General features: G+C 39.2%; 3 protein-coding genes across 5 annotated transcripts; 2 read left to right on the top strand and 1 right to left on the bottom strand.

Annotated features, from left to right (window-relative positions):
- The first annotated feature begins 938 nt into the window (after positions 1-938).
- On the top strand, positions 939-10,675 carry nr2c2 (nuclear receptor subfamily 2, group C, member 2). 3 transcript variants are annotated; one of them, XM_030733612.1, is made up of 15 exons: positions 939-1,073; positions 3,386-3,470; positions 3,730-3,825; positions 3,993-4,193; positions 4,284-4,389; positions 4,528-4,707; positions 5,193-5,349; positions 5,471-5,561; positions 5,737-5,882; positions 6,427-6,604; positions 7,028-7,149; positions 7,276-7,415; positions 7,862-7,999; positions 8,121-8,226; positions 9,902-10,675. In XM_030733612.1, the coding sequence occupies exons 2-15, from the start codon at positions 3,411-3,413 to the stop codon at positions 10,074-10,076; spliced, it is 1,896 nt and encodes a 631-aa protein (XP_030589472.1). In that variant the 5' UTR covers positions 939-1,073; positions 3,386-3,410; the 3' UTR covers positions 10,077-10,675. The 3 variants fall into 3 exon arrangements, 2 of the variants coding, with proteins under 2 accessions (XP_030589472.1, XP_030589473.1); XM_030733613.1 differs by having other exon boundaries at positions 1,045-1,073; positions 3,749-3,825; XR_004020187.1 differs by lacking the exon at positions 9,902-10,675 and having other exon boundaries at positions 7,276-7,446.
- A 3,220-nt stretch (positions 10,676-13,895) lies between these two features.
- Positions 13,896-18,052, top strand: mrps25 (mitochondrial ribosomal protein S25). The gene is made up of 4 exons (XM_030732998.1): positions 13,896-14,112; positions 15,626-15,732; positions 15,829-15,916; positions 17,608-18,052. The coding sequence occupies exons 1-4, from the start codon at positions 13,979-13,981 to the stop codon at positions 17,795-17,797; spliced, it is 519 nt and encodes a 172-aa protein (XP_030588858.1). The 5' UTR covers positions 13,896-13,978; the 3' UTR covers positions 17,798-18,052.
- A 788-nt stretch (positions 18,053-18,840) lies between these two features.
- Positions 18,841-27,301, bottom strand: rbsn (rabenosyn, RAB effector). Its single transcript, XM_030732995.1, has 12 exons — positions 26,988-27,301; positions 25,159-25,447; positions 24,320-24,454; positions 24,125-24,225; positions 23,974-24,019; positions 23,727-23,888; positions 23,366-23,628; positions 23,107-23,177; positions 22,913-22,999; positions 22,704-22,806; positions 21,222-21,326; positions 18,841-21,106 (listed from the first exon to the last, which is right to left on the bottom strand). Exons 2-12 carry the CDS (start codon positions 25,319-25,321, stop codon positions 20,000-20,002), a joined length of 2,343 nt encoding a protein of 780 aa, XP_030588855.1. The 5' UTR covers positions 25,322-25,447; positions 26,988-27,301; the 3' UTR covers positions 18,841-19,999.
- Between the last annotated feature and the right edge of the window lie 73 nt (positions 27,302-27,374).

Below are 27,374 nucleotides of genomic sequence, written 5' to 3'. Positions count from 1 at the left end.
GTGGATCAAACTCTGTCAGTACCTTTCTCCATTCATAATTCCATCAGTTTTGACAAGTCCCCCAACACTACAGGCTGAAATGCAGCCAAAAACCATGACAGAGTCTCCCGTGTGTTTCACAGATGGCAGTAGACACTCACTGTTGTACCTCTCTTCTGAAGTCTGTACACATTGGTGACAATTTGAACCCAAAATTTAAAATTTTTAATCATCACTACAAAAGACCTGTTGTCAATGATCAGTCCAGTTCTTTTGTAATTTGGCACAAGCCTCAGTCTTTTCTCCTCATTTCCCTTCCTGAATGGCTTCTTGACAGCCACCCTTCCATAGAGGCCATTTCTGATGAGGCTTTGCAGGAATTGCCTTGTTGGTGCAAAAAAACAATTTTATGCCTGTCAAACTCTTTTGTTATAGCTTCAACTAAAAAAAATAAATAATTGAAAACATTATGTGTCTTGGCAACAGGGTGCTAATAACAAAGTGCCTAGAGATACAATTTAAAATTGTTTCTTTGCTAAGTTTCCTGTTTTGTGTAGACACAACAGTAGTTCATTTATGCAGCATTAAGTGGATGAACAAACAAAAAAAAAAAAGAGGAAAGTGGACATTTTATTTCTTTAATATTTGTAATATTCATAGTATTTCTAATCATGTATAATCATTTATGTATATTATGCGGTTTTTCGAGTGCTTTACGGGAAGACAGAAGAGGAGAAAGACACTGGTGGAAAAACAGTGTCTCTATCCTGTTTAAATTCATCTGTTATTACACGTTTTGTTTTACTATGTAAATTTGATTAAACGTAACTTAACAACAAAGTGCCAGACAGTCAGACATAATGACGTCAGTCCTGTCTGGCTCGCGCCGAGGGTAGGGGGGGGGGGGGGGGGGGGGGGGTGTTGGAGTCGCGCGGGGACGCGAGCGAGAGGAAGGAGGGGGAAAAAAAACTCAACCATCATCAACTCGCTGGCGGAGCGGGGTCACGAACTATGACCTTTAACAGAAGAAAACCAAAACAAATATTTTATAAAATAGCAGAGCGCCCTAAATCTGTGACCGCCAGTTCCCGGAGGTAAGTCTGAGTCCTGGACTGAAAACAGCAGAAAGCTCTGTGAGATACAGGAACATAAAAGAGCGCAGCTAATCTCCCGGCTAGCTTGTTAGCTAGCCGATGCGGAGCTCCCTTCCTGGCCGTCTCCGGCAGCTCGGAGTCCAGGCACGGACCGTGAAACATCAGTGGCAGTCCGCCTAGGCTGATGTGCTTTGCTGACAGATAGATTAATTGATAAATACGGTGACACCGCTGTCGACTTGAACTAATCCCTGCGTGCTAAGATGACAGCCAGAGTAGGAGACGCAGCTGCAGTCGGCTCTCACTGCAGCTCCAGTTGCGTTTATTTGCAGTGAGCTAGCTGAAGGGGCTAACGCTGCAAGGCTGTAGCTACTGCAGATGAACTCGACCCTTTTACCTTTGCCATCCCGAGTACGGGAGTGGATTGAAACTGCTGCGATCATATCTTTTATTCATCACAGCTGCCTTTTTATATTTACCACTAGAATTTCAACATTCATCTGTTTGGTGTCTGAAAACAAAATTGCTCGAACATATTTATCATGAGGATTCATCTCCAGTGTTACTGGCTGATTGCCAGATTCTCCATTTTGTTCTGTGTTGTGATACGTTTAAAGAAAGAGGTAATGATGGACCTACTGTTAGACCAATCAGTAACCAGTGTGAAGCTACATACTCCTATGGAACCTGTAGGGGTACTGCAGGCACATAAATCATTTTTTTTCCTCCAGTGGCTGTCAGCTTATATTCTTAAACAACAACAAATAAACAGAGACGACCTGAAATCTTTCAAGTGCAAGTAAATTAATAAGAATTAAACGAGTAGGGTGTTGATTTAGATTTTGTAACACACACTTCCCCAGATGTGCAAGACTAAAGATGCTGTGAGTCAGTGATCACAGCTTTAAAATCATTCTAATTTCTTGATTTTTTTCATGCAGCTTGTTTGACATTTTTTATACATACTATCGGATTACACTGAAATAAAAAATGTGCTTTGAAAAACATAAAAAGTAGATTTCAGAGTTTTCTTCAAACAATCTCAGCAACTTCATATTTACCTGTTTTTTTTTTGTTTGTTTTTTTAAGTCTTGGCAGCATTTTAATATTTGCCCATATAGAAGACTGATACACCTCTGTGTTGCTGTGGTATTGGTTTCTTAAAAAGGTTTTTAATGTTTCAGTGATAAGGCACAGTGCTCCGAAACAAGTATAATTGGTCTGACAATGTTATTGATGCCACTCAAAATGCAGGGAAGAATTTGCTAAATTTAACCAATTTAGGTGCAGCAATATAGCTGGTAAACATAATAAAGTATAATAGTATCTTTAATATCTATCACCAATGCAGTGGTGGTTATAGAGGCTATTAATTTTACTTCACTTTGAGTGTAATTTTATTTTTCAAAAGAGCACATTTTATAAAGTTGAATTTAACTAATAGCCCTTTCATTTTATTTTGCATTTTATATAATATTGTTAGCAAGTTGTGTTTTCTTCTGTAGTAAAAACATGCCATCTCTATTACCAAATGAAGAGAAATCTTGCTGTTGTAGTGGCTCACTCTCTGTGTGGGAATATACAGAAGTACAAAAAGTATGGCTCTAAAGTCAGTGTGAAGTCACGCCAAGTTGTCTTTACACTATTTTATTGCACAATGTGAAGTTATTTCTGAAAATAGAGCAATCAAGGGTTATCGGCAGGTCCTCAGGTCTCATGTCTTGATTACGCTGGGCACGAGCTTTGGCCTGTGATTCCTGGTAACATCACAGCTGTTATGCCAAAGATGGATTTGTTATGTGAAATGTTTTGCTCAAGTTGCCTGAAAAAGAAGAATGTTACAATAGATGTGTGATGGTACAGCAATCTATAGCTTACTATATAGCTGACAAGATAGTAAGACAGAAAATATTTTTGTCAATTTAACTTTTAGTTCAAGATTGTTCAATAATTGCATTTGTGAACATATATGTGGAGAAAGAAGCTTAATTTTTCTGTCTTTTGTTTAATTTTTTAGTGATTGTAAGGATTGGGTTGCAAAGGCATTGCTGTTTGCAACACTGATTTGGTATTTTCCAAGTGGAATTAGAGTTTAGTGTTTATGTCGCCTTCTTCTCAAAACTGCTCTTACATTTATAAGAATGCATCAGCAAGAAATTGGTGTGCTTCAGCAGCCAAGTAATAGCATACAAAATTATCCAATGTCATGCATTATGAGTAATTTATTTTTAAATGTTGCAGTGTCAGCCTGCTCTTCTGGGACAGTTGGCATCTTTTTGGTTGATTATTGTCTTTGACATGCTTCCAAACAGATCTCACTAATGACTTTACATCATCATGACGACCAACCTGAATCTGCTTTCCCAGCAGAAAGTGGACTCTGAGCACGAAGCAGAGGTGAGGGTGCTGAAATAGTTGCTTCATCTAACCAATATGAAAGTTTTTGGTTTTTTTTGTTGTTGATGGTTGATACTATATTTGGTTGTCTGGTTACCCTTGAGATATATTGCACCTTCTGCTGACTTCTTCCACTTACATTAAAAGTGTATAAAATTTTGTAGAAAAACATTTTAGATCTTTATGCATATTCAGATTATATTTATTTTTGTTGCAGACCTATTGATTAAGATTATTTTTAAACAATTTAACCAATTAGGTGTCGTCCTCTCCGTCAGACTCAGTGATGAGTGAGTCACCACAGCGCTTTCAGGTCATCTCGACTGAGCCCACTACAACACCACAGCGAATTCAGGTAACAACTGTACTCTCAAACTTAAGAGAACATGCTTCAACCTGTTGACATTGTCCCCTTTTAGCAGGAGCACTGAAAAAGTTGATGTTACAATTTTTGAGTGGGGTCTTCCACTCTTTACATCTCCCTCTTGTTCTGTCTTCCACTTTCATCTCTAATCCTCCCAGATTGTAACCGACCAGCAGACGGGTCAGAAGATCCAGATAGTGACAGCGATGAACCCGTCCAGTGCCCCTAAGCAGCAGTTCATTCTGACTACAGCTGACAGCTCAGGGGCAGGAAAGGTCATTCTGGCCTCACCAGACAGTCACAATGCCAAACAGCTCATCTTCACTGCTGCAGACAGCCTGATGCCAGGAAGAATACAGGTACCTTTCCCTTTTAATATCATCCCATATGTGACATATGTGACAACACTACTGGTAATAACTTGGTCTTGTTTTAATCCATTTTTTTAGATTGTTACAGATCCAGTGTCAATGGAACGGTTGTTAGGACAGTCAGGAGATTTGAGCCGACCACAGCCGGTGGAGTACTGTGTGGTGTGCGGGGACAAGGCTTCAGGTACTTTATTTAGTAGAGTTGTGATGCTTTGCAGATAATTTGACGAAGTCCAGCAGTATGTTCAGCTTCACTGTGTCAACAGTCTCAACCACAGGCACACAGTGAGTCAGAATCAAACCTTTTTTTGTCTGTGTTCAGGACGTCACTATGGAGCCGTCAGTTGTGAGGGATGTAAGGGTTTCTTTAAGCGGAGTGTGAGGAAGAATCTGACCTACAGCTGCCGCAGCAAGCAGGACTGCGTCATCAACAAACACCACCGCAATCGCTGCCAATTCTGTCGGTTGAGAAAATGCCTTAAGATGGGGATGAAGACTGAATGTGAGTTTGCATCCAAGTCCAGAACACAGTACAAAAATACACCCAATAACAAGTCAAGTATTGTCACTGAAAAATAGATTCAGTTCCCTGGAGAAATAAGTGAGATATGGTCAGCAAAAGTCTTATTTTTTTTTCTGACCTGTCATGTATAAAGTTCAGACAGGTGTGATACTGGATTGTGCTGCAGGAGGTTGTTTAACAAACACTGTCCCTACAGCAACTGGACATGTTCAGTAAAAATTATGGGTTCAGTCCTTTTTTTATTGCTATTTTGCCAGGAAATCCAACTGAGAACTATTCTAATTATTTAAACCAAAATGACCTCATACCTGCAGCCATGCCAAAGTATTCTTCAAGACACTAGATTTCACTAGCATGGCCCTCAGTGCATGATGGTAGAAATTCAAGGAGTAGCACAATTTTCTTAGCATTTACTTGTCAGCATCAGAAAATGTTAACACATTCTGGTTCCTGTTAATCTTCAGCTGTCCAGAGTGAGAGAAAACCCATCGACATAGTTCCCAGAGAGAGGCACGCCAACTGTGCTGCCTCCACCCAAAAGATCTATATTCGTAAGGACCTAAACAGTCCGCTCATTGCCACACCAACTTTTATCTCCGATACAGAGGCAGATGGCTCCAGGTCAGTGGAAATCAGACCTATAGACAAACATCGGGCCTGAGGTCTTTAATTTGCACCGTCTTTAAGCTTCCAGTGATTTGTTATGTGATCTTGTTTTGATGATGCTTTGTGTCACATGTAGATCCAGCTTGCTGGATCAGGGGATGCTGGTTAACATCCAACAGCCATTGATCCAGAGTGATGGAACTTTAGTGCTGGCAGCTGATTCAAAGGTACATCTGATCATTCAAGAGACCATGTACCAGTAAATGCAACATATGTCTGTTTTGAGTAGTTTAAATAGGTTTGAGGAGGAAATCTGTCCTAGGTTCTATTATATGCTAAGTAGATGCTGGTTAGATGACCTGAATGATGGGATATAATTTGCATTATCTCATTTGTCTTCAGATGGATTGTGGGCAGGGAGACTTGGGGACGCTAGCCAACGTTGTGACATCACTGGCCAGCCTGAGTGACTCGCTAAAAGAAAACCTAAACAATGGTGATACCTCAGACGGCCAACATGAAGAGCAGTCCGCCAGCGAGATAACACGGTCTGTCAGTCAGCACTTACAGAGGACTCTTGCCTCGGCTTGGTCAGATTTTGTTCTCTTGTTACCTTTGCAGTAATTTTAGAAGTTCCTCTTTATCACCTTTATTATTTTACATATTTAAACCAGAAAGCCACAGTTATATCTTGTGGGTTGTAGTATCTGCAATGTTTCTTTTTTATTTTTATTTTTTTATCACTAACACCACCCTGGTGCAGACAAAGTAGATAGGGTCTTGTTGTTGGGTTTGCACTGTTTTTATTTGAATTAACCTAATACGAGTTTGTTGTTATAATTATTTTTCATGGATAATCATGTATATATATATATATATATATATATATATATATATATATATATATATATATATATATATATATATATATATAAAAATGCTGTTTTACAAACAGCATTTAGAGAATAAGAGTGGTGTTAATGAGTTAAAGTATCTATGTCTGTAATAAGGACACATTTATACCTTTGTGAATTTCAAGAGTTTCCCATCAATAAAGTTAATGAAAGGTCGTTTTGTATGCATTGCACACAGTGCCTTTGACACTCTTGCCAAAGTCTTCAACCCACCTGAAGTTGGAGTCGAAGAGAATCTGGCTGATAAGTCACAGTGTGTCAGTGGAACAACGATCCAGCTGATTGGTCGAGACCAGGAGACCCCCATCATAGAGGTGGAAGGACCACTCCTCACAGACAGCCATGTCAGCTTTAAGGTGGGTAAAGCCCACGTGTAATGAGAAGAATAATATCCACACCATTCTGACATGACTGACAGTTGAAGGATACAGAAAAGGATGGTTGGTATTCAGAAGCATTTTATTAGAGGTACAAGACATTATTCAGCTGTCTGTTCTGTTTTAGAGCAGACCAGTAGGTATGCATGTGAGCACTTGTTTTTAGGAGCGGTTTGTTTATTTTCATCGTAGAGATAGAGACGGGAAATGTACAGAGAGAGATATGACATGTAACAAGCAGCTCTGCTGCTGGACATTTTGTGGAATGTGCATTAACTGGAGCACCTAAGTTAACCTATGTTTTGTGCTTTTTTTGTGTTTCCATTCACCTGTTTGCATTAAGATTTTTACACTCAATATTGTTTGCAGTTGTGTTATGTTGTGTATGTGTCTTTCCTCTAGCTGACCATGCCCAGCCCCATGCCTGAGTATCTGAATGTACACTATATCTGTGAATCAGCATCCAGACTTCTCTTCCTCTCCATGCACTGGGCACGCTCAATCCCAGCCTTCTCAGCTCTTGGGTGAGAAAGCATTTGACGCTTGAATTAAACCATTAATACTGCAAGCTTCTGTCTTCTACAGTTTGTAGCTTTGCGAATCCTACTGAATGATTGTTAATCAACAAAATATTTTCTCTCTATTCTCAGTCAGGAGGCAAACACCAGTTTGGTGCGAGCCTGCTGGAACGAGTTGTTCACTCTGGGTCTTGCTCAGTGCGCTCATGTGATGAACCTGTCGACCATCCTTGCAGCCATCATCAACCACCTTCAAAGCAGCATCCAGGATGGTATGGACCACAGACCTCGTCATCTTTCACAGTAGGACACACACACATATAAACAGGAGTAAAGAAATGTGATTTTTTTTTTTTTTTTTAATTAACAAATGTAGGCCTTAAGTATAGAACACAACTTTATTACTTACATGTGATGAAATAAGAACAGACTGTTGCTGTGTTTATTTATATTGTAATGAAGCTCTGAAATGTAATTGTACTTGGATGTAAAATAAAAATCCCCCTGCTAAGACCATTGTGGCTCAATAAAGCTAACTACATTCCAAACAAGTGACAAAACTTGCCACTAATTGTAACTTCTCACGGTGATCACATGCTTTTTGTTGTTTCCCTAAGTAACTTTCCTTGAACCATTAAGAAAGAAAAGATTAAAGAAGAAGAAAAGACTTAAATGATGAATTTTTATACATCAAAATGTAAACTTTCTTCTGTCTCAGACAAGCTGTCAGGGGAAAGGGTGAAGCAGGTGATGGAGCATATCTGGAAATTTCAGGAGTTCTGTAACAGCATGACAAGGCTAGAGACAGACAGCTATGAATACGCCTACCTGAAGGCTATAGTGTTGTTCAGCCCAGGTGAGTCTGATATTCTTTGACAAAAATAATAATGGACAGTCTAGGTGTTATCAGTCAAATGAAAGGAATGAAACTTAAGTTTTATTTTTGGAGTCCAACTGTTGTGTGTTTGACTCATTAGATCACCCAGGTGTGGACAGTAGTGGACAGATTGAGAAGTTACAGGAGAAAGCTCTGATGGAACTACAGGACTATGTGCAGAAAACCTATCCAGAGGACACCTACAGGTACATTCATACCTCCTATCCTGCTCTCACCCCTGTTCAAAGCAAAGTGGGGAACACAAAGATAAAGAAAGTTATTTCTATTTCCAAGTAGTTTCATATTCATGGTAATACTCTAACTTCATGAATTAATACCCAGCACTAAGATGGAAAAGTAACTGGTATGCCAGTCTTATTTTAGTTGTGTAAGTTTATTCTGAGTTTGGTTGGGTCCTTCGTGATTTTTTTTAATCCTCCTGCAGGGGGATATTGTCATCATACGTCTGTCTTACCTTTAGGGTCTATAGACTCCAAAACCACAAGGAGTTGAGCCAAAGATGTGCAATGTGATATTCATACTCCTGGATGTTTGGTACCCTGTGTGCACTTTGACTGTGTTTATCTGAAATGGAGAGTAAACAACATGGTGGATTTGAGGCCTCTAAATTAGGGCAAAATAGGTTTGCAGAAGTTAATAAGATGTCTGCTGAAGGGTTTTCTGTTATGAAATGGGGCTGTAATGTTATCCAGACTCCTAAATTTATTTTATATTTTTCATTCACTGCTGGAGGATATCCCCTGTAATGGGTGTTGTACAATTTCTCACCAGCATATACCCGTTTCATTCAGCGGGACACATCACTGTCTGCCAGCTTCAAAGCTTTTATTTTCACTGTTTTTTTTTGAGGCTGTGAATTCACCAGCCTGTTATTTGCACCATTCTCGAATAAGCACAGTAGGACATCTCAGAATTTGTGCAAGAGAGCTGTATTAAGACCGTCAAATGTCCAATCTTACTACATAAGTCATTTTCGTTCTTGTTTCTGTAGCGGCAAAACAGGTAATGCCTAGAAAAGTGCAGGACTGCAGTGCATGTCTGAGACAAGCTTGTGACTGATGTGTGACTGCTGTTCGACTGTCAGGCTCCTCTCTTTTGGCTTGTCATGATTCTTACTATTTATTATTACATTAAAGAGCTTAAAAAATGTGAAGTGACGTGCCTTTAGACAGTGTTGTACCATGAATGAATGAATACTCATTGGCTCCATGCTGCAAAAACTGAATTAGTTGCCATTCTTCCAAGTTTTCCTTATAAGTGTCTACGGGGCACATTGCAAGCTCATGCTCACTTCTTGCTTGTTGGTGCGGCCTATTTCCACACAAGCGAGCAGTGCTTAAATGAGTTTAAGCAAGCTTGACCTTCAAAATAAAAGCATCATAACTTGAACTAAATAAAATAACATAAACAATAGATGTCACTAAAATAATCTCACAGTTATGACATAGATAAACAAAAGAAAAATTATCTAAATTATGTAAACAGTATCATTTTGTCAACAGTTACAAAGGCTAAAAAGCTAAAAAAAAATATTTTAAAAAAAGGTTGGAAAACAAAGAAGACAAGTGCACCAAGTGCGCCATCACATTAGGCTCTAATTAAAAAGAGTTTGTCTGTGCATGATGATGATGGATCAGTGTACCCACTACACATAATGGGTGCAATGGGACTTGATCTAAAAATGGCCTTGATTGGCTAGGTATCACCACTCACTGTGACCATTGTCGATCCCTGACATCATCTTCCAGTGGCACAACCCTAAACTGCTGTGTTTTTCTTTTCAGTGGATGTGTGTCTGGATGCCTTTATTCCTTTTCAAGTAAATCACACCATGTGTTACATTTTTATTCCATTCCTCAGGCTGACACGTATCCTGACTCGTCTGCCCGCGCTGCGCCTCATGAACTCAAGCATCACAGAGGAGCTCTTCTTCACTGGCTTAATAGGAAATGTTTCTATTGACAGCATCATTCCTTACATCCTCAAGATGGAGACGGCTGAATATAACAGCCAGGACTCTGACGCTACAGAATGACACGCCATCACTCCAGGCACCCACAACTCTCAGTGTAAAGGATTAGCGAGTCTCCTTTTCAGGTACACTTTCTCTTTTAAGGATTGTATGTTTGAACTGCAGTACAAAATCCTGCAGCTGCCCCTTGTTTTCAGTGATGCATGGTGCAAACTCATTCAGGTAGATTAAGATGACATGGCATCAAAAAGCCTGGATGACTGGAGATGTTTCCTGAAGCAGATGCAGTTAGCCCTTTTGAACTAAATAAAAAATAAAATACAATCTTCTGCACAGCCACAGCTATGCTCATCTCCTTTTAATGTTGTCATAGCACTTATAGCCAACTTACATTGCAGTTTGACCTAACCCTTTCAGATTGCTTTAGAGTTGTCTAAGTTTGCATAATTTAACATTAGCAAATAATATCCGATGAGCGTCACAAACTCCAGAATCTAAAGGTTACATAAACAGAAATCTTGCATATGGAAAAGATCTTAAAAAGATCTTTAGGCTAGAGCAGGGATCCTCAAATCCAGGCCTCGAGGTCCGGTGTCCTGCAGGTTTTAGACGTGTCCCTGATCCAACACACCTGAGTCAAATATAGAAGTCATTAGCAGGACTCTGGAGAACTTGACTGCATACTGAGGAGGTAATTCAGCCATTTAAGATAAGATAAGATAAAACTTTAATGATCCCACGACGGGGAAATTTGCGCATTACAGCAGCTCAGTACAGAAAACTAAAAATAGAATAGAATAAAATAAAATAAAATAGAAAAACACTATACACATATACATAAGCACTATATACAGAAAATATATAGTCAATACACACATGTACATATACACACATACACACACACATCAAAACACTATATACAGATATCAAAATATTATATACATTTGTAGCCGCTAAGGTACACAGCATACACGATATGCATTATATGGGTGAGTGTAATAGATAAAATGTATCTGGACTGTAAGGATAAAGTGATGGCAGAGGAGGTAAAGTGTCCAAGTGACTCAAGACATTATGATGTGTTATACAGTCTAACTACTGTTGGGATGAATGACCTGCGAAAGCGCTCCTTCCTGCAGCGAGGATGTTTCAGTCTCTTGACTGAAGGAGCTGCTCAGCTCACCCACGGTCTCATGCAGAGGGTGATGGGGGTTGTTCATGATGGATGTCAGCTTTGCTAACATCCTCCTCTCACCCACCACCATCACAGACTCCAGAGGACATCCCAACACAGAGCTAGACCTCTGCACCAGTTTGTCGATCCTGCTCCTGTCCCTTTCGGTGCATCCACCCCCCCAGCAGGCCACTGCATAGAAAAGGGCAGATGCTACCACTGTGTCATAAAAGGTCTTTAACAGAGTCCTGCAGACACCAAAGGACCTCAGTCTCCTCAGCAGGTGGAGTCGACTCTGGCCCTTCTTATACAGGACGTCTGTGTTTGTAGTCCAGTCCAACTTGTTATTGAGATGAACACCCAGGTACTTGTAAGAGACCACTGTCTCAATTTGATTCAGGTGTGTTGGATCAAGGACACGTCTAAAACCTGCAGGACACGGACCTCGAGGCCTGGATTTGAGGATCCCTGGGCTAGAGTATATCCAATTACTTTAAAGCTGGAAAGTGTTTGTTAATATTAGCACAGTAAAAACTGGCATGTTTCTAATTCAGGCTATGAAAAAGAACTGTTCAGAAATTTACTGAAACAGTGTCTATGTTTTCTCTCTTTTTTTTTTTTTTTGTTGTCAATTTTGACACAATTGACATTAAAAAGCAGTAGTTTAATTAGTTTGAATAATGGTTAGAAAAACAACCTCAGTCAGGTATATATAGGTACAAATCCTCAGTTATTTCCTCCATTAGTGTCACAGTATTGAATGAGCACATAGTGCATATTCAGCTCATTGTACCCCATGCTGTTTTTCAGTTTTACTCTTACTGTAACAAAAATTTCATAAGTCAAGTTAACCATTTAAATTGAGCATATGTTGTTTGTTATACTGAGCAACATCTCAGAGGTTTTTTATGTGCATGTGTTTCTATGTGGTACAGTTATTTCTAGGTTATTATGAGTATGTTCCTCATATAATCTGTGCAATCACCTCGTCAATTTTTCCCTTTATGACAATCAACTACATGTTATTTCCTTCTGTCCCATCATTGTCATAACCTTCTTTTTCTTCTCAATCTGCAATTTTATACAGGTATTTATCAGTGGCTAAATATTTCTTTTAAATGTTTGGGTTCAAAAATCCAATTTAAGTGTAGCTATGCTACTGTTTTTATGTTTGCGTTTGTATTCTGGTGCACATCAGTCAGCTTTTGTGGTGTTCCACTGCACTCATGCTGACTAAAACTTTGTGTTTTGTATGTTTTCTAAAAACTTTAACTTGTTGTAAACAAATTTGCTTGTTGCATACTAAGTGTACTTAAAGTACTTTTGGGCAGGTTTTTCCTGATTTAAAAAAAAAAAAAGAGACGCGATCTAGAGTGCATTGATGTCTTGAAGACAATGTTGGAGATATGCATTTAGTTACCTTCTTGTATTATGGTTCTGAATAGGCAACCAGAGCAACATGAATGATAATGTGGATGTAAATAAGTCAGCAATGATCATGTCTTGTGAAGTAAATGTCAGATGTAATATTTGGGTTTAAAACCCATGCAGACTGTTTGTAAAGGCACTGGTGTGAAAAGACCTTTGTACATGTAATTTCATTAAAATGAGTGCATGTTGTTTTGAAGCAGGGTTTTATAATCTTGTCGCTGTCTGCCCTAAAAAGGAGCATTGTTATAATTTTTATAGGGCATTGCAATGCATGCAGAAGTTGCTTAAGCGCATTTTATTAAATGCTGTATGGAAAATGTCGATTTAAATGTTGTGGCTTTAAAATATTTACCTTGAGCAGCTCCCACATTACAGGATATTAGAGGAGTTTTTTCAGAGTATCCTATGGTTAAAATTTTATACTGTGTAAATGTATTGTTTGTTTTTTTGTTTTTTTTTCTTATGTTAAATGTCTGTGTTCAAACATTAAGATTGAGAAACATTCAGAAAAACATTCATGTTTTGCTATAGTTGGACTCAACCCTACATTTCTACCTCACACTGATAAAGATATAAAACAGATGTGTTAATGACTGAGCTCCTGCATCAGCATTCCAGTTTCTGAGGCCGGCTTCTCTGAACCTACACAGTTGAAACAAAATAAACAGTTATTCATGAAATAAGACATGACTGAAGTTATTTATGATGAAATGGATGTTAGAATGTATTCTCTCTCTGGAAAAGTAGAACTCTATGAACACTGAGATTCATTTTTTTCCCTCTAGCTTTATAACAATATAACCACAGCTATTAGCAATAATTACAGCATTTTTTTTCTCATTACCTACCTGACTGTTAAAAAACGATTCTGCCTCAGTAAATAAAGTTATCTTTCAATAATGAGTGAAGAAAGAAGCATTAATATGATGTAGAAACTGGCTTTATGGGTCTGTGTTAATATTTTATTCTACAGTTTACTGAACATCACCAAACTGAACTCCAAAAAGACACGTAAAAAAATACAAAACACAAAAATTGTTTCCAAAAACCAAAGAAGCTATAAAATATTGATCTGAATGTAGGATTTTAACATCGATTTTAGGATTATCTTTTAAATTGTATATCTTCCTCCCAAGTGTCTCTATTCTTTTAGTTTTTAACAAGTGCACAAAGACACCGCTTTCAAACTTTCCATGATTATCGCTAAACTCAATACACGAAAAACTACAATTACCGTCATTCTTTGGACGCTCGGTTGACAACGACTGTAACGTCATCATCACGCGTCTCAGTGCGCTTCTGTGACTACGAGCACACAGTGCCATTAAATGGTATCTTGTAAACATAAAAAAGGGTTAAGATGCCTATGAAAGGAAGGTTTCCGATCAGGAGGACCCTGGAATATCTCCAGAAGGGCGACATCATCTTCAAAAACAGAGTGAAGATCATGACAGTGAATTATAACACACACGGAGAGCTCAGCGACGGAGCAAGGTCAGAGCATCCAAAACACACGAGCAGATATTCTGGCTGCTTTTACACACTGCTTTACACACTGATCTGACTGTTAATCGTCTTCAGCAGGAATGCATCGATAGATCAAAGCAACTCTTTCTGAGCCACACTGTTCACGTGCGTCTCACGTGTTGACTTTTATAAACTTGAGCTAATAAGCATGTGGAACAAGGAGACGGAATAAAAATGCCGTGCTGTCCCACTCAGTGTGGCTCACCTGGTTAACTCTGGCAGTAGGTTCATGTCCATCCCTGTGAAAAGCACTGGGGTCAGTAATGTCAATTGGCACGATTAAGGTGCAATTAAAATTTTTTCTAATGAAAGGGATGATATTGTTAGTCTTGTTTATCACATTGAAATGTTGCAACTACTAGAAAACAGTGAAGATGTACATAACCTTTTTTTTCTTAATCATCAGATTGATTATTCCAGACGTGCTTAGTTTACTGTTCTAAAAGAAAAAAGTTTTTGGGTAATTTTACTTAAACCTTTTATCAAAACAGTTTGATTTTCAATTGATTAAACCTTTAGTCTCTGATTTTGCTGATCTTTTACCTTCTTTCTAACCAGTTACCACAATAAATTCAATCCACAATGTGCACAATTAAAACCAAAATATTACAAGCATGTCCCTTATCAGAGTCATGCATGAAAAATCATTCATCTCTCTGATAGGTTTGTTTTGGTTTTTCAGCCTAAAGCTGCCCCTCTTCACTTACATCATCAACATCTCTGTGAACCTCAGATTGAGAGTTCAGGTGTATAACCACCTAATGCAAGGTTAACAATTTTTTACAAAAAGGAATGCACTGAGCAGTTCAGCAACACCAAAAGGCTTGAAAGACCACAGAAGACAATTAAAGTGCGTGAGGACAGAATTATTTCCGTTGTTAATTAAAAAAAAAACTTTTCACAACTGAAGGTGGCTGCAGTAAAGGCCTGGCAGTGCATCTCGAGGGAGGAAATGCAGCGTTTGGTGACGTTCATGTGTTCTACACTTCAGGCAGTCGCTGATTGAAAAGGATTTTCAGCCTTATATTAAAAATTATGTTCAATTTTGTTCAGTTACTTGTAGCCTCTGAAAACAGGGCACTGTGTATAAAAATAGCTCTAATTCATGCGTTTTTTTAAAAACCCTTTGAAATCACACTGAAAATCTGCACTTTCAAATCCACAGTAGTGGTGCACAGAGGCAAAACTACAAAAGTTATGGCTCTAACTGCACCTAACTTAAATAGCATGGTTATTTGAGACATTATTTCATGATATGACTAATGTGGACTTTATATTTTCCTCAGCAAAATCAAATAACATTGGTTGTTACAATAGAAAATTTTCCATGCACAGCTGAAACATGCCAGTTTCTTTCTGCTACTAAGGAGTGAGCGCTCATGTCACAGTTTTTTTGTTTTTTTTTTTTTAATTGTGCATGCCTGCTTTAATAATTGGAATGATCTAAATTATGCTGAATCATCTGCTCTGTGTTTTGCAGAAAGTTTGTGTTCTTCAATATTCCCCAAATTCAGTACAAAAACCCGTGGGTCCAAATTATGATGTTCAAAAACATGACGCCGTCACCATTCCTGAAGTTCTACCTGGGTGTGTAGCCTCATGTGTTGTTTGTCGTATAGAATGGTCACTAAATATTAAAATGAAATTGGGCTTGCACTGATCTTCTTTTGTCTTTTTGAACAGATGACGGGGAACAAGTAACGGTGGATGTGGAGGGGAAGGGCCACAAACATATCGCTCAACACGTTAAGAAGATTTTAGGAAAATCAGAGTAAGATATACAGAGTTTCTGTGAAATGTGAAACAGGCAGTATGGTCAAAAAGTCCAAAAAAATTACTGCCTATAACTTTTCCTAATCACTTTTTTTTTTTAACTCAGTAAAAAAACCTCATGAGATTAAGAAAAGCTATGAAGGATAATTTATAACGAACCAGGAACTTCATTACAAAAGTTGGAATTTTAAAGAAAAAGCAACATATAGCTGGATGTATAAATGAATTAATGATAAGTGACGGACGTAATGCAAGCCGAACTGTGGTAAACCTTAAATTCACTTTGATCATTCCAGCTTTTTGATATGTAACTTTCCGCACAAGGCAACACCTTGATCAGAAGCAGATTTTATTACATTAGTGTAATATTCACAATTCACCTGCTGGTTTAACATTGCCTTTTATTAAAGGTTCAAAACACATCAGCAGGAAATAGAAACACTGTTCATTAAAATTTTACGATGACCTGCCACTTCCTTTTATTAAGGATGATCCGGTGTATCCTCTGCTAAAGGAGGTAATAAAGGAAGTGCTGAAGCACTTTAACTTAGTATTTAGAGACGCCAACCAGATTTTATTATGACTGCCATGCAGATACTTCCAGGTCACTTGCCTTTTTAAGAAAAAATGACTCTTCAAACACACCACTGGATGTGTGTATACACTTACTGCAGAACATATTCAGATCCTCTTATGTTTGACCTATTTTAGTGTTGCAGAATAAATTTTAACTAGATATAATTTATATTTTTTCTCCAAGCTATGACTAATCAATACTCCATAAAGCAAAGTCTTTTTTAAAATTTTTTTTTAATTGCGAATTGGTTTAAATTAGAAACATCTGTTTCTTTGCTGTGCCCAAACATCAACCATTTTTTTCTAATGGCCAGAAGAGGGCAACTCCTCTGATGCCAAAAGAAGTCGGTAAGAATCGTCTACTCGCTTTATTATTAATGAATGACCTCAGTGAATGCTTCCCTCATGAGTTGACTTTGTGTTGTTAGTGAGTAAAATAGCATATGCCTCAGGGCAAATCTATACTCTGAATGACAGTTTCCTTTAGTCAAAATGCACACGTTGAGGCTTCTAAGGGGGACTTCACTAACCAATGAGTGATGTCACGGTGACTGCATCCATCATTTATATACAGTCTACAGTTGCGCCTCCAAAATTAGATCAGATGCATCCCGAGAGCTATAATTATCCTTGGTGTGTCAAGTACTTGTTGAATGGAATGGACATTGTTCAGGAAGGCACACATCTGCATATGCAGGGTCCCACAGTCCCAAAAAATGAAGATGAGGTCTGAACTAGCTGTAGAGATCTGTGCTAAAATTGTGGTGAGGCAAAGATCAGTGCAAGGCTTGTTTGGGCACAAGCCCACAGACCATCTGTGGAGAGACCTGATGGTGGCAGTTCAGATGCTTCCCATCTAATCCGACAAAGCTTGAAAGGATTTGACAGGAAAAATCAAGTAAACTGTCCAAATCCAGGTGTGCACAAGAAACCCCAAAGCTGTCACTGCTGCCAAAGGAGCTTCTAAAAAGTAAAGTTAAATAAATTGAGCCATCAAACTGTTTTTAACCATTTACTACTGTGCAATGTCAAAATGTCCTCTGTGAAAAGCTCGTCTCCTGCTAAGACCAGGCTATCTGTTCGTATATTTATTTTACTCAACTCTCTCCACAGAGAGGTGCTGCAAGCTGAGGATCTGGCCAAGATGCACGCCTCCAACCCCGCCAACTTTGGACCAAAGAAGTATTGTCTGAGGGAGTGCATCTGTGAAGTGGAGGGCCAGGTGCCATGTCCTGGCACCACGCCGCTGCCTAAAGAGATGACGGGCAAATACAAGGCCCAGATGGCAGCGTCGCAGGAGTAGAGTCTGAGGAGGACAGCGGACTTTTGTAGATTTACACAACAATATTACAGGATTATGTTTTATTTGTAGTTTATATAACTATATGAAATGACTGCCACTCAATCTTAAAGCAGCAGGAACCAACCATCTTCTTAATACTTTGGGCCGTCATATCACAAACTGTCTTTGTACCGCAGAGACCTGGTTGAAAACTTCACATTGATGTATATCAGCTGACTGTGATGTCAGCATTCAAATAAAACCCATATTTGCTTACGTGGCTTTAGGAACCAGCTTATTTTTTTTTCATCAACATCACCAATATTCATAGAATTCAAGAATGGATTAGAAAGGAGGTCACAACAATTGTGAAAACAAGAAAAACAAATGCAGCCACATTTTACTGTAGACAAGTTTATTAGTGCTGAGATGGAATTTCCTAATGTTCAGAAATCATGTCATGGCATTTAAATGCAGAGATCAGCAAATAACATTAATGAATCTCCTTGTGTTATTCACACTGTCAAAACATTTCGGGTAGTCACGTGCTTTGCTTAAAATATTCTGCAGATGTTACAGATCAGACAAACACAAAATACTGCCTACGAGGAGACAGAAAGCACAAAGACAAAAATCACATTAGGACCGGCTGAGCAACACACAATTAATACTTGCTGGCATTTGTGTAGTGTTAGTAAATGTCTGATGGAAGAAAAAAAAAATGTTAACCTAAGAATGTATTTAATCTTAAAAAATAAGAATGACTTCCTTACACAATAGAACTTCAGTGATTTTTAGATGTTTATTTAGTTGTATATTCCTACAGTGTCCCTTGGCAAATAGTGTTTAGTACCCACATGGGGAGCGCTGGGTGAACTGGTTGGATGAACTCTGAAATGAACTTTACAGCTGAAACTAGTGATCAGATTACATGCCAAGCATACAGATCTTAGCTGTGGTGTCTGACATGCCTGGCTACCAGCTCAGCAACACACAGATACGTGACTCATGCAGCCAAAGTACCACTGTAACAAAACAGCATGTGAAACCCTTTTTTTTTGGTTGTTGTTGTTGTATGACACTGAGCAGGTGGAATAAACAGCTTGGAAGATCTTTTTAGTGACAGGCAACATAAATGGTGTAATTCTGTGTAATGCACTTATAACTTCTCTCACAAATCTCTCAGGAATTTGTATAAGATGACAATCAGTGCATGCATGGTGACTAAAATGATAATTCAAATGTTAATATTTAACAACTTCATCAAATAATCTCTTTCCTTCAAACACTGAGCTTACCAAATTTTGTTGCAAATGTTAAATTCCAGTTCTCATTTAATAATGAGAAGCTCATTTGGACCACGAGTTATTTGTGGTGAAGTTAGAAGATACTGTATGGTTTAAGTTCTTTACTAATGAAAAGCAGGAAGTACAATTACCACAATTAAAATGAAGCACCAACACAATACCTCAAATATCAATAAAACAGATTTTACACATGAAAATCTACAATTTTACCATGTTTAAAGCCATTCCTGGCTCCAGAAGGAGCTGAGTGGTTTCTGAATGTATTCAGGGTCAGTTTGGAGCTACAAACTCAAATCTTAAGTTGAACTGTTTTTCATGTAGGTGCCATGTTTTAATAAGAAACACTATCCATGTTTCTGTAATATCTTGTTTTGATCTTTGGGGTAAAAAAATGTTGATCACAGGTCCACCAGGAGTGCAGTGCTTAAATGGGGTGAGTGCTTTCATTCATCCATAGCCATGGCACCATTTAGGCTTTTTTATGACAGCCAGACTACTCTAAGAACCATCTGACTGTTTCATTTAACACTCATTAAAAGTGACATCGCTCTATCTTCATTTGTTCATGTTTGCACTGTTACAGCTGGGTTAATAGCTGCAGACATGCAAATTCATATCAATGAAATATACAAATTCATTTTTACTCACAGTGCTCTAAAATTATACATGTGCAACAGACCTGACCCTTCAGCCACCCAATACAAACAAAACAGCTTAGGAAGATATCTGAAAATTCAGGACATTACTCCAGATTACTGAACTCTTGTATGTATTTTTATTGTGGGATGAATTTCACCTGTGGCGCAGCAGACTTCACCCAAATTAAACTCTGTGGGCTCATAAGTCGTGTAAAGTGAGCTAACCTTGCAGGACTTGGTAAGTAGCAGGTGATCAGGGGGATTTTGAGGGAAATGTATCAGTGCTTCTGCTTCTTCTGCTCCTGGAGGGTTTGCTGTAACTCTTTTAGGTTTTGTGTCAGAAGGTCCACCTCATCGAGACGTCCGCTGAGCTTTGCATCAAAGATGTAGGCCCTAATGTTGTCTATCTGCTGTAGCAGCAATTCTTCCTCTATCATGTCCACATCAGGCAAGACCTCATCGTCATCCCCGTCAAAGGGGTTAGTCGAGACTTCTGGAGAATTCCCGGAGGCCTCCAGGAACGGGTTACCTGCGTCTGTGTCATCATCCTCAAAAGGATTGTGAGAAACAGTCTCAGTTGGCTTGCCCTTGTCTGCATCTTCATCATCATCAAAGGGGTTGTATTCTTTCTTTCCATTGGTTATCTCTTTGTGTTCCCGCTTGATGTCCTCAAAGAATGGATTGGATGGATCATCTTCAGTGGGTGTGGAGTCATCCTCTTCAAAAGGGTTAAGGGAGGTGTTGTTCTGGCCTTCACCACCAGGAGGTGTTACATGCCCTCCTAAGCTCCTCAACCTTGGGGGAGATTCTTCCTGGCTTGTGAGAGCGGGAAATGCTCTAAAAGACGGAGGACTCCTTTCTGCTTTAGGAGTCAGTTCCTCTGCCGCTGTGTCCTCCTCTCCGTCTTGACCTCCTGCTGGGCTGATATCTAGAGACCGCTCCCATTTGTAGGATGGCTGGGAGGAGCCTACATCAGAGCTCCATTGCTCTCTCTCTTCCCTTTCCCAGGCCTCCAGGCGATGGAGCTCCCCCTGCTGCAAACTCTCCTCTTGAGCCAGCTTTTGTGAGAGTAGGAGAGCAATACTGGTCTGCTGTTGGTCGTACTCATCCTGCAGCTGACGCAAGTTCTCCTCCAACATGGCAACCTCATCTGTTCGCTGAGCCTCCCGAGCTTGACGAAGGAATGACTGGATGTTCTCAATCTGCTGCAGGAGGGGGTCTTCCAGTTCGCCTCGTGCGTGAACAGAGTCTGCAGAGGGGAGCCAACCACCAGCTTTAGTCATTCGTGGCTCTCTGGGGGCCTGGGGCAGCTCTCCATTGGCACTCAGAGGTGGACGGTTTCTCTCCTGTCTCTCTTGCCTCCTCTTCAGAGCCTCCTGTGCTGCCTGTTGAGCAGGAACCATATGAAGGTTAACACATTTAACCACTGGTCTGTCCAGTGGGGGGGAAAAAAATAAATAAATAAAAATAATCAACAGAAGTAAAGGCACACAATCTCACCAGTCTTTCTTGTTGGAGTCTCTTCTCTTGTTCCTGTTTCCTCTTTTCTTTCAATTCTTCATATTTGTCCTTAGTGGGTAAAGACATCAGACCTAACAGTTTCTCCTGAGACAGAAGACACAAAAAACAGGTAAAGTCATACAAATAAAGGATTAAAGGATAAAGATATGTTGCACAAACTGTGTAAATGTAATGAAGTGGTGGAATTCAGTTTTATCTGTGCTGTCAGCTTTAATGATGGATGAATTTTTTTTTCCTTCCTCCCAACTGTTTAATAATTACAGCTCCAACTATAAATGGATTGCCTGTGACCTTGCTGCTTCACCAATAATTTAAAGTTTTATTTAAATCACATTTATTAATAGGTTTCTTTTACTGAAATGTAAAATGTGTTCTTAAATGTTTTGTTAATTTTTTGCTTTTTTTAAAGGAAGAAAAATGTACCTGGAGTAAAAAAAAAAAAAAAAAAATGCAGAATGGCTACAGAGCCATGTTTGTAAGTTACATAAATAGACTTAAACAGGTTTCTGTTCAACATATGGGGTCCTCAGGTTAGGTAGCACACTGCTCTCATTTGATTGACTATATTTTTCTCAAAGGTTTACAACATCAGTTTACAACAGTAGAGTTTCAGTATTCAATATGATGACTGAAGCAGAAAAAGGAGTTTACAGACTTAACAGGTCGCTCATTATCACTGAACTCCAGTAAAGTGAGACCAACAAGAAAATAGCAGTAGAGTTGGAGTGTTCTGTTACAGGTCATTTTGCCTTTGCACATCTATTACTGTGTTGCTGAACTGATTTTATATACACTCATTACCATGTATAAGCACTGCTTCAGATGCAAATCCCTTTAAGATTATTGTAAAAAGGCACACCTTAATGAATTAGATAAACAGCTGTATCCTATGCTTACTTCCAGCACTTTTCACTTTTATTTTGGAGTCTGTTAGAGTAGCTTTGAATGGTTTGAAATCATTCTTATTTATCTTATACTGAACCTTGGTGCAGCCAAGCCATTTTAGCTCCCCTTTAGGTAAACTTTCTTCTGATTGGTTGAGTCATTCAAACAGAAGTTTGGATAGAAGATGGGTGGGGCTTCTGGTCTTACCCTGACTGTCTGAGAGAGAGTCACGCTAAGCATAATACAGAGTCAAGAGGACAATAAAAGAATGAACTGAGCAGACTGAAGCCTGAGATGGCTTTTGGCTCATAGCAATTACTTCTACATACTTAGACCTCATTATTTCAAACTTTGTCCATGTTTATTATAAGCCGCCACCATTCTAACAGCATAATAAGTCTGCTTTAAAATAAATACTAAGCCTGCTGGCAGTGAAGGGCTAATGTTTACTGATACAGTCCCAGCTCTTGTAATTTGCCAATGGCTAAAACACCATCCAGAATTACCACTTTCATTACGAGGCAGGATGAAGTGATACCGTCTGTTTTTCTGTATATGAATGGAAGTTGGTCCGACCTGGACAAACAGTGTGGCGGTATAGCGGATCATTCTCTGTAGCTGGAGCGCCTTTGGATGCGGTTGTGGATCATCTTTAATTCCCAGTGTTAAAATCTTCTTACTGAGAAGAAAAGAAGCCAGTTTAATTTTCAATAATGCCACACTTGACAAACATGACAAAAGGCTTTTGCTTAATTTCAAAGCTGTCAGTCATGACTGCCATGTACCTCAGAGCGTCGATGAGTTCATAATATTTCTGGACTTCCAGTCTTAGCCCACCAGCAGTGTCAAGATTATAAGTGGTTTCTCCAGCACTATGAAAGTGTACAGATGACAGCAAGTATTAACACTGTCTCTCAAAAATAAAAAAATAAACAGCTGTCACATAAAGTATGAAAAAGTGCTTTTTAACGTGGCTTACTTGAGAGACTCAGCCATTCGGATATACTCTGGAGCCTTTTCATCCACCTTCTCCATGCACATCCTCAGCCTCTGACAGGAAGACAAGTTCAAAGCAAGTAAACAACAGGAAACCCCACAAGACAGACATTAAACAACAGGAGGGATAGAACAAAGCACACACAAGAACTTGGAAAACAATACACAGAATCAACTGCAATGCAAATGAGAACCGATAACAAATCTCATCTTCACTTTAAGGAGGAGACTGATTAACCAACCTCATAAAGTTTCACTATATCTGGCATGTGATCCTTCTCTTCTAATTTCTGTTGTCTCTTCAGAAGTGTGTCCATACAGTGGTGACAGCAGCGAATCTTCTCGTCATCCTTTTCCTCCAGCATGGAGGTTACACTGCTCAAGCTGCTGATGCTGCCTCTCCTAGAGCCCATCCCACTGCTGCCACCTACTGCTGGGGGAGACTGGGACTGACTGGGACTTCCAGGTACACACAGTGCTTCTCGAGTCCCATTGATGAGCTTCTCTGTTGTTGGTTAAATAAAAAAAGACATGCAGCATTACCACAAATACAGAGAGACTTCTTACAGTTTCCTGTATCTCCAAACATTTGTTCATACATACGGGCCAAAGGTAAGGGAACAAATTCCATGCACTTCCTACACATGATGGACCCACAGAGGCGACAGTGGTGCCGTCTGTTACGGATGTTGAACTTGTTTCCGCAGTCAGGACAGAACGGGACATCTGAGTCATTCACCCATGACACTACAGACTTCTCAATGGCTACAAAGGGGATAAATACTCTTTGTTTATAACAATAATTCAGTTACATATGTGGAGTATTCAGAGTTATAATGAAAACACTAACCTCTGATCTTAGCAGCATCTGAGTTGGCTCTGTCAAATGATGTCAACTAAAACATCAGATTTTATGGTAAATGGGTTGCATTGCCAATGCCATTTTTCATTTCCAGCAATAGTAGGAAAAATATTATTTGAATTAATGGAAGTAAGCATACCTTTTCCAGTCTGATGATGAGCTTGTTGACCTCAATGACATAATGATCTATCCTGGCTGCCCGATGTTTTTTAAAGAAGTCCAGATGACTTCTAGTTGCTCCTACATTGCAAAAGAAAGTGCCTTTTTTTTTAGTATTTATAAAAAAATATTATCTTAGTTGGCAGTGCTGTGAATGGCAGTTTTTTAACCTCACCCAGTTCTTGGGGCTCCCACATGTATGGGTCCACTCCACCATAGTAGAACGACTCATAACTCCCAGTATCCGGTCTGTCATCACCATCCCTCTTCAGCAGTTTATCTTTGGCTTTCTTCGCTTTCTGAACTAAACCTGAAAACAGGGAGATAATATCAGGATATAAATAATGCACAGAGGGAATTCAAACAGGAGCAGGTGCATCCTCAATCTGTTGTTATTTTTACCCTGATTGAGATTTTATAATTATAATGACCATTTTATCCTTTTATTCATCCAGCTTTCAACAAATTGTTGTAATTATGTTTAGATTTTACAGTTCATTACAGTACTATTAATATGCAAATGAAGCCAACCTGAGTTTTATTCCAGCCTCTTCATAATTCAATCCTATTACACAGAAAGTAGTTCCTCTAATCGTATACTGCAGTACCCTTATACTCAGCTGTACTGTTTAAAGGGGACCTATTATACTTTTCCTTCAAAATGGTGACATATCATATTAAACATGGCCAAGGTTGCAAAAAAAGTTTGGACTCCTATGAACCTCAAGATCAGGCTTCAGACAGTTTTTTTTTTCCTACTCTTGGCCCTGTATGATGTAATTGAGATGTCATTAATACGGTTATCTGAGGCACACAGCTCTGGCAGTGGGCATACAAGCCTCCCCCACCCACTGATCAAAAGAAGCATAGCTTTTTAAAAGGTGGGGAACTGATCTTAAATTCTTAATTTTAAACAGAGGATAAACTTTGGTCTGAACCAAGGCCCATTATAAGATAAATAAGAACAACTAGTGACTAGCTACTCTAGTAGGGTCCACAAATAAAAATACTCACTTTTGAGTTGTCCCCGAACATGGCGGTCATCCCCAGAGTGCTCCTCTTCATAGTGGTCTTGGAGTTGGTAGAATGACTGAAGGTCTTTTAGGCACAGTGGGCAAAGAAAGCCTTCCTTCACTTCACCTGTGCCCTCAAAGGGGGGCGGGTAGCTGGAGGCCATGACAACAGATGTCAGTGCTGCTGTAGAAGAGGTGCAAGGTGGCACGATCTTGCTTTGGTCCACATCTCATGGGGTGTGCAACCTACCCCACAGTAGCTCCATAATGCCTGAGAAAATCCCAGGACACTGAAGAACAGAAAGAAAGCACACTGACACCACATACAACACTGCAAAAGTCTTGAGCCACCCCTCACTTCTTTATATTTTGCTAAGAAAATGGGAAATTGGTGCAAAAAACATAGTTTATACAATTCTAACAAGCGTGAAAGTCAATATTTGTCTGCTATGACCACCTTTGACCTTCAACACAGCCTGAACTCTCTCAGGCAGCTTTCTTATATTTTCTTTTGGTAGTCTTCAGTAATTTTTCTCCAGGCTTCTTGAAGGACATTCAAGGTTCTTCTTTGGATGTTGGCTGCATTTTGTTCTGTTCTCCATTTAGAGGAACCTACACTGCTTCAATAATGTTGATGTTCAGGTTCTTGGGAGGACAATTAATGGCTGTGTTCCACTGTGTGTTTTTCTATCCACGTATGCTTTTATTGCATTGGCAGTGTGTTTGGGACAGCCCTGTCATGCTGAAAAATGAGGCCGCTGCCAGACGCTTTCCAGATGGTATTGCACAGTGGATCCAAATCTGTTTGTGCTTTTCTGAATTCAAAATTCCATCAATTTTGGCAAGATCCCCAACACCACTAATTGAAATGCAGCCCCAAACCATGTAGACACTGTTATACCCCTTTCCTTACTCCCTCCATATATAATGCTGACAATTTGAACCAAAAACCAACTTAAAACTGATTTTCTGCTAAATTGTCTGTTATATGTAAACAACACTGGTTCACCCCTTGAGTTAGGTGCCTTTTTTATGAGTGATTCATAGGTCAGTGTTAAGGGGCTTAAAAAAAATCCTCTGAAAATGATCAGGTACAAGGAATAAAAATGAGTGAAAAAGCTGCCAATGTCCAAAGTAAAACTTTGAAAGACCTTCAGAGGGCCTCGAGTCCTATTGCTCAAAGCAACTTAAAAAATAACAGAAACGCCTGGCTCCTTGAAAGCAAAATACAAAGACATGAGGGTTAGCTTAAGACTTTTACGCAGTACTGGACATCTGACTAAATCCATACATTCAATCTCAGATAATTATCTTGATTTAAAACTTAAAAGTCTAACGCTGATATTAACATGTATTCTAACTGGCTTGAGGAATTCATCTTGATGACAACACTTTGGTGCTGTGCGTAATTCCCTACAGTGATACAATGTGACTAAAACATGGGCTGCAGGAGTGTCCTTTCAACAAACATCGTCACAGTCATACCTGAGGAGGAATAAAGCTTAAATAATATAAGTAAATAAATGTTTTGTTGCATTTTTTCACCCTTAATTGCACTTAAGTAATAGGATCTAAACTACAAATTCTCGTCCGCTCATTTTCCTTGATTGTAGTTTCACGAGTTAAACAACGATTACAGTGACTTAACATTATTTCTGCTTTACTTCATATCAAGCACTTCAGATTAACTACTATTACAACTGCATTATAGAAGCTAAACTTAGCTTAGATCGACACACGCATTTAGCGAAAAAACGCCTAACTGAACTGAAAACATTACGAGCACTGTTTCAGTAAGTGATACCTGAATACGAGGGCGAAAGGACTTACCGTTATTGTTTAATATACAGGCTAACTTGAGGCGACGTAATGCCACACAGAGTATGTGGCGTTAGCAGGAGAAAGCTAGCAGCTACTCTCGCCTTCTTCAGCAATCGTTTCTATGCTCTCGGTGTTCAAAGCGCGACATTAACAAACGTCCAGCTTCACAAAAACAAATAAACACCCGCGGACTAATCGGCGCGATAGAAAATCTGCACTTATCCTACAAATGAGCCCAACAGCAACTGTATTTGTTGACAGTTTGGGTTTTCCCTGACAGGCAAACAGCAGCGGCTGCAGCAGCCCTGCCTGGTCATGTGACCGGGATCCCCGTCGGTATGGAAGGAGAGGAGGGACAAAACTGGGCTTTGCGGTTGGACCTCCGTCAGGAAACTT

This window comes from Archocentrus centrarchus, chromosome 7 (genome assembly GCF_007364275.1).
Source record: "Archocentrus centrarchus isolate MPI-CPG fArcCen1 chromosome 7, fArcCen1, whole genome shotgun sequence".
NCBI classification, from domain to species: domain Eukaryota; kingdom Metazoa; phylum Chordata; class Actinopteri; order Cichliformes; family Cichlidae; genus Archocentrus; species Archocentrus centrarchus.
This window is presented reverse-complemented; position numbering and strand designations above follow the sequence as displayed.